The 6,186-nt window shown below is 30.8% G+C and overlaps 1 protein-coding gene across 1 annotated transcript; it reads left to right on the top strand.

The window, feature by feature from the left end:
- Positions 1–3,672: 3,672 nt before the first annotated feature.
- LOC103981684 (uncharacterized) lies at positions 3,673–6,110 on the top strand. The gene is made up of 2 exons (XM_009398426.3): positions 3,673–4,155; positions 5,748–6,110. The coding sequence occupies exons 1-2, from the start codon at positions 3,673–3,675 to the stop codon at positions 5,871–5,873; spliced, it is 609 nt and encodes a 202-aa protein (XP_009396701.3). The 3' UTR covers positions 5,874–6,110.
- Positions 6,111–6,186: the final 76 nt, after the last annotated feature.

Genomic DNA, 6,186 nt, shown 5'->3' with positions numbered 1-6,186 from the left:
GCTGAGCCTTACCATTGAACTGGGTCATGTTTGGCTCACGAGTTGATCACATATATATATATGAATTGAGGTCATATCTGATCACATGGACTGGATCGTACCTAGCCACATGAGTTGGCTTATGCTTTGTCATATGGTTGGATCGTACCTTACCATAGGGGATGGGTCATATATGACCACATGGATTGGATCATACCTAGCCACATGGGTTGGGTCATTCCTAACCACATAAGTTGGATCATGCCTGACCACATGGGTTAGATCGTACCTGGCCACATGGGCTGGCTCCTACCTGGTCACATAGACCGGGTCATGCCTAGTCATATGAGCTAGGTTGTACTTGACTACATGGGCTGGGTCGTACATGATCACATGGGCTAAGTCGATTCGAGTTGACCGATCAACTTGGCTCAAGTCAGACCCCAATTAGACTCTTCTTATCAAATTAGATTTTAATATTTAAAATTATTAAAGAATGACTCAAATCTATTAATTAAAATTTTAAATTCATGATCTTAATTTCAAAACTAATTATATTATAGAAATTCACACATAATTCTTGAAATATATATATAATTAAATAAATTAGAACTATTATGCTAATCTAAAAATAATAAAAATTAATATTAAAATTCACTTAAGCTTAAGAGATCAATATAAATCAAATAATCATTCTAACATCACAAAATAGTTATCATTATTTACTAATCATGAATTTTAAAATTAAAATATCATTATGCATAAAAAATTATAACAATCTCAACATCAAGATTTTAAAATATAAATCAAAGCTAGTTAAAAAGGAAAGTAATAGTCCCCTTTATATAGGAGAAGATAACATCTCCCCGAAAGGAAAGTAATAATTTAATTTAATTTTTAATTTATTTTTATTTTACTTTCATAAAAAAAATATAATATTCATTTCTTATAGTTCACACATAAAAATGGAATATAAATTATTTACTTCCTAAAAATCAAATCATTCATTAGAAAATAAATCAATTAATAATTTGATTGATTCGTAGAATTTCTAATTTACCCATATGATTCAGAAAACTAAATATAATCATTTTCCGTAACTATAGTACACCAACATAAAAGTTAATAATAAAGCAATACATCATATATAGTAATTAATTTATGTTAAGGGAGAAATTATCGGTGATTACATTTCTCCCCCACTTAATAGATATTTGGTTCCCAAATTTGATTAAAAATAACATTAATCAATATAGTTAGATTTTGAAATACTAAGTCAAAAGATAAAACTAAATTAACTTGAAAAATATTTTGATTAAATATATCACTCGAAAACTTTTAAGCTAAAAAATATATATTTTTTAACATAAAATATATGACAAATTAGTGAAACTTATTGAATAAGTTTGGTTTTAATTACCCATAACAAATATATCAAATTCTATATCTAATAAATCAATAAAATTTTTAAGTTTTAAAAATTAATTGATTGTTGACGTAAAATATAAATTGAGGTACAACTCAACAAACAAAAGCTAAAATGATGAAAACTTATCCAACTATTTCACATATATTCTTTTATAATTTCAAATGATTTATATATTATATGTGTCAAAGAAATAATATTATATTTAATTCTCATTACACTAGTCATGATCAAATTTATTCAACTTCAAAGGCACATTTTTTATTAATATCAATAATAACTTCTAAATTTTAAGAATAATCTTAGCACATGTCAAATCTAATCTCAATTTTAAGAATAATATATGGTAACAAAAAATAATAAAGGTAAATACTTTTAATTTATATTTTTAAAAGATCTTATAAAATTTTAAACTTAAAATTATCAAAACTTTTACATCCGAGAGAATAATTGATACTTAGTATAATCTTCAATTAGTAAAACTAGATATGTTAACTATAAACATTAAGACAAAATCATAAAAGATAATTAATCATCGATCGTAAAGAATCCATATAGTAACAAATATGTTTTATTAAATTTATCCTATTCATAATTATAAATAAAATAACATTATAGAACAGAGGATAACAAAAATAATATATCAAACTATAATATAAATTATGTCAAACTTCCTTCATTATAATCTACTTTAATTTTATAACAAAATTATATGAATAAATTTTAGATCCCTAACATAAAAATGATATGATCGAAATAATAAATGCTATAAGGCTTGTGCAATAAACTTAATTTATTTATTTATTTTATAAAATAAAATAAAATTCTAAATATTTTATAGTGAATATAAGCATCATATAATATTTTAAGTTAGATTACCAAATTATTATTATTATTTTTTAGTATTAGATATAAATCTAATATGTGCATCTTCATGAATAACTAAGTCAATTAATAATATTTATTTATCATATATATCTCAAAAGGAAAATAATACATTCTATAATTAAATTAACAACCAAAGGGTAATAACAAAATCATATTCAAAATGTAAAAACTGATGGGAGTTTATAAGATAAACTAATACAACACTTATTTTAATTTAGTGAAAAAAATAAAATTTTGGTATTTTACTCAATAATATGATTTCAAGTCATTTAACAAGGTTATGACATCTTTAATCAATTATTTTTTTTATAAAGAAACTATATTTGACTCACTAAAATGATCCTAATATCTTAAATACATGTTTTAGTTGCATTATAATCTAATTTTCAAAATCTAAATTTTAAAAATTAATTGAGTAATCTAATATTCTAACCTTAGGATCACATATTCCAACATGTCCTCAAAATCATTGCTTTGATAAATTTATCACATCCCATATTTATAAAAAGAATAATAAAATCAGTATTTATTATCCATATTTACATAATAAACTATTTTTTCTTTTTGAAACTACTCATAGTATATTTTAATCTAAATAAGATTAAAAGGTAAACTACAATGTGAAAATAACATTCCTAATCCAAATAGAAGAATCAAATATCATGTATTCAATATATAAAACATTAACTTCATTGTATTTAAATCCAAATAAACCTTTAAAGAGGATTGAAGGATCCCTTAAAAGCTTCATATAACATATCTTAATCTAACAATAAATATTTTAACATTAAAAAGAATGATAAATATTTTCAAACTATAAAAATTTTAAATTAATTAGCCAATATCTCTTATTTGGTTCAACTATTAATCAAAATACCTAAGTTGAAACTATTATAATACACTCATCAGACTCTTATAATCCAATCTTAATATTTGCTCACTAATGTGAAACTAATTAGGGGTGTTTGTATTGATAATTTTAGCTAACAAATAATTAATATGTTGTTTCACGATGTAATTGCACCACTAATGCTTATAATGTTTCTCTTGAATAGTAGAAATAAAATATTAATAATAGATAAAGGAAAATGAGATGATAGCGTAAGAGAATTCTCTTTATATCTATTAATCCATTCATTATCTATCGTAATAATTCCTAAATCGGGCCCAATAAAGACCAGATTTGGGCCTGAATTGAGCCCACAACTACCGCACCGAATCCACTCATTTGGCGCTTTACAATTGACTGACGTGGCTCACACATATAAAAATGAAGGCAAAATTATTTTATGCGATGCACGATGGAAAATAATTCAAATTATAGATAAAAGAATTTTAGTTAACAGATTTAATCATCCAAAAATAATATTAAGACCGATATGAGTGTCAAGTATTATCTTTGTATTTTTTGCTCAATCCTCATTAGTGGGTTGCTAATTGCCAGTATAGCAGATGTGTTCGAATTCAAAAATTACCGCCGACTTTACTCACGATCCACTGTCGTGTTGTACGTCAGAAAGCGAAACGAGCGGCGTAGCTTACGTGAGTTAAGTCGTGGTGTGAGGCAGCGCCTCGCTATAAGAAGGCACGGGAGAAATCAAAACCCTCAGTTCTGCCCCATTCTGCGCATCGATTCCAAGGTGAGAGTGGGAGACATGTCTAGGGTTTTTGGTGGGTGCAGGGTCCTCATGGTGGCGGCCAAGGCGGAGGCTGCCTCCCCGGCGGCCGAGAAGATGCAGAGCGGCTTCCTCAAGCCGCACCCCATCTCCCCGGCCATGCAGAAGTTCGTCGGCGCCTCCGAGATCTCGCGTAACGTAGCCATTAAGAAGATCTGGGAGCACATCAAGCTCAACCAGCTTCAGGTCCGAATCTTGTCGGTCAACGTTTCCTCCCCTTTGCTTTGCCCAGGGTTTGATGCTTCTTACCGTCTTTTGGGCTTGTCTATTGGCTGCTACTCTTATCCGTTCTTCTGCAAACGCACTTTGTTTGCTATCTGCAATATTCCTGTAGTTGGTTGTGGCAATATTGTGTCGAGAAGGATATGGTTTCATTTGCCTCAAAGAATGGATGATTTAGGGTTGTTTATGAGCTCATTAATGCCATTATATAGGTCGAAGTTTGTCTCAAGAAAAGTATTACATCGGCTATTCCTTTGGGTCTGTTTGTGCTACTAATGCTCTTGCGTTTCATATGTTCGTCACTGGCGTTTGTATTCCTTGAAGAAGCTCCATAACTGTGGTCGATTGAGCTGCTAGGATGCAGCAGGGCTTAAAAATAAGAGTCCCGTACACTTTTTAAGGCAAATATTGTCTATTATACACCAATCCACCTTTTTTATGTACCTTCAAAGTTACCAGCAGTTCTCCCAGCAAAATGAGTTGCATGTTCATGTCAACAGTATGTGTGCAGGAATATTCATGCTCGGATGTTATATTCATCTGCTACATCATATAATGGCGTCAACACAACATTCAGAAGAGTGGACACTCTTTTGCAGAACTTTTCATGATTTCCCCCTTCCGTTCGAACTAGCAACAAAAGAAGGATATAAATGCTGTGTGTAGAATGTTGTGGCAAATTGTCTAGTTGAGATGTGAGGTTGTTTGAGGTGTAAGACAACCATAGAAAGCACTATGTTGCTTGCGATAGTAATCGATGAAGCAAGATGTTTGCTTTTATCCAATGAGCTTTTGGTTTTTTGGGAACTCATTTACAAATCTTATAATGGTGTTATACATAGGGTGGGATTCTAGGAGACTTTTTGAGACTATGAATTATAAATCGATAATGATTCATTTTAAATGTCTTTGAACATCCTCATCATGGGAAACAACCATGCAGCAAGCATCTTACTTTAGCTTAACAAATCACAGTAGTGGATTCGTTATGCTCTGATGTTATATATTCCGTTTAGCTAGCAAAACTAGTAGTTATCGAGTTTTCACATGGTTCTTCAGGACTAACTAGGGTTTTCGTGTGTTTTTTGCCATATATTAATATATTAGTCGTACAGTAGGGGAAAAAGGTGTGTGTCTGGATTAACATTATGGAGTTGTAAATGAAAAGAACATTGTTGATGTGTGTCTCAATTCACTGCAGAGGCCACATGAGTCCATCAAAAGAGGGCAGTGCAAGTCGAGTGCACCATCAGATGGTCATATAAGCAGTATGCTGAGAACAGGATTTTAGTTAGATGAACTGTAATCTTATAAATGCATCTGAGAAAATAATCATGCTAACCCGCTGGGCTTTTGTTTGGAAGTCTTTCTTTGTTTAGCACTTGAAAGCCTGTATGTATTAGGTATTAGGGTTACAGTCATGGTTATAGTTTGAGCCATGTAAAAACCTAGTATCATGTTTACATATTTGTGCTGTAAATATGTTCTGTATCGTATGTACTAGGTTAATTCCATTGTCCTGTTTCTTTGCTAATTAGGTTTATCATTCAATTCAGGACACAGCAACCAAGAGTGAGATTCACTGCGATGATAAGCTGAAGAGTATATTTGATGGTAGAGACAAGGTTCGGATGTTAGAGATTTCAGGACTGATAGCTTCTCATTTCCCCAAACGTAAATGAAATCAACGAAGGAATCGTGCTGTTGCTTTCATGTTCCCAGTTTGATCTACGTTTGTTGGTGTCAGCAGTGTTTAGGACTTTTTATTTGTAGCAGTGGAGAATTTTGAACTCCCCATCTTTTCTAAGTGTGTTCTTGCGTATGCTGTGGTAGAACTCTAGTCATGCAGTAGTAACTCTTTGTCTTGTTTTATCGTTCACTCAGATGTTAGTGCATTGGCTGGTCATAGCATTTCACTCTGTTCCGCCATTGTTGTCATGCTTGCAAAGCTGTGCACAAGCATTTTGGTTGACGGTTATAATTTAGTTGTTTTGT

Source organism: Musa acuminata, chromosome BXJ2-4 (genome assembly GCF_036884655.1).
Source record: "Musa acuminata AAA Group cultivar baxijiao chromosome BXJ2-4, Cavendish_Baxijiao_AAA, whole genome shotgun sequence".
NCBI lineage: Eukaryota > Viridiplantae > Streptophyta > Magnoliopsida > Zingiberales > Musaceae > Musa > Musa acuminata.
Note: the sequence above shows the minus strand (reverse complement) of the source record. Positions and strands in the feature narration are given on the sequence as shown.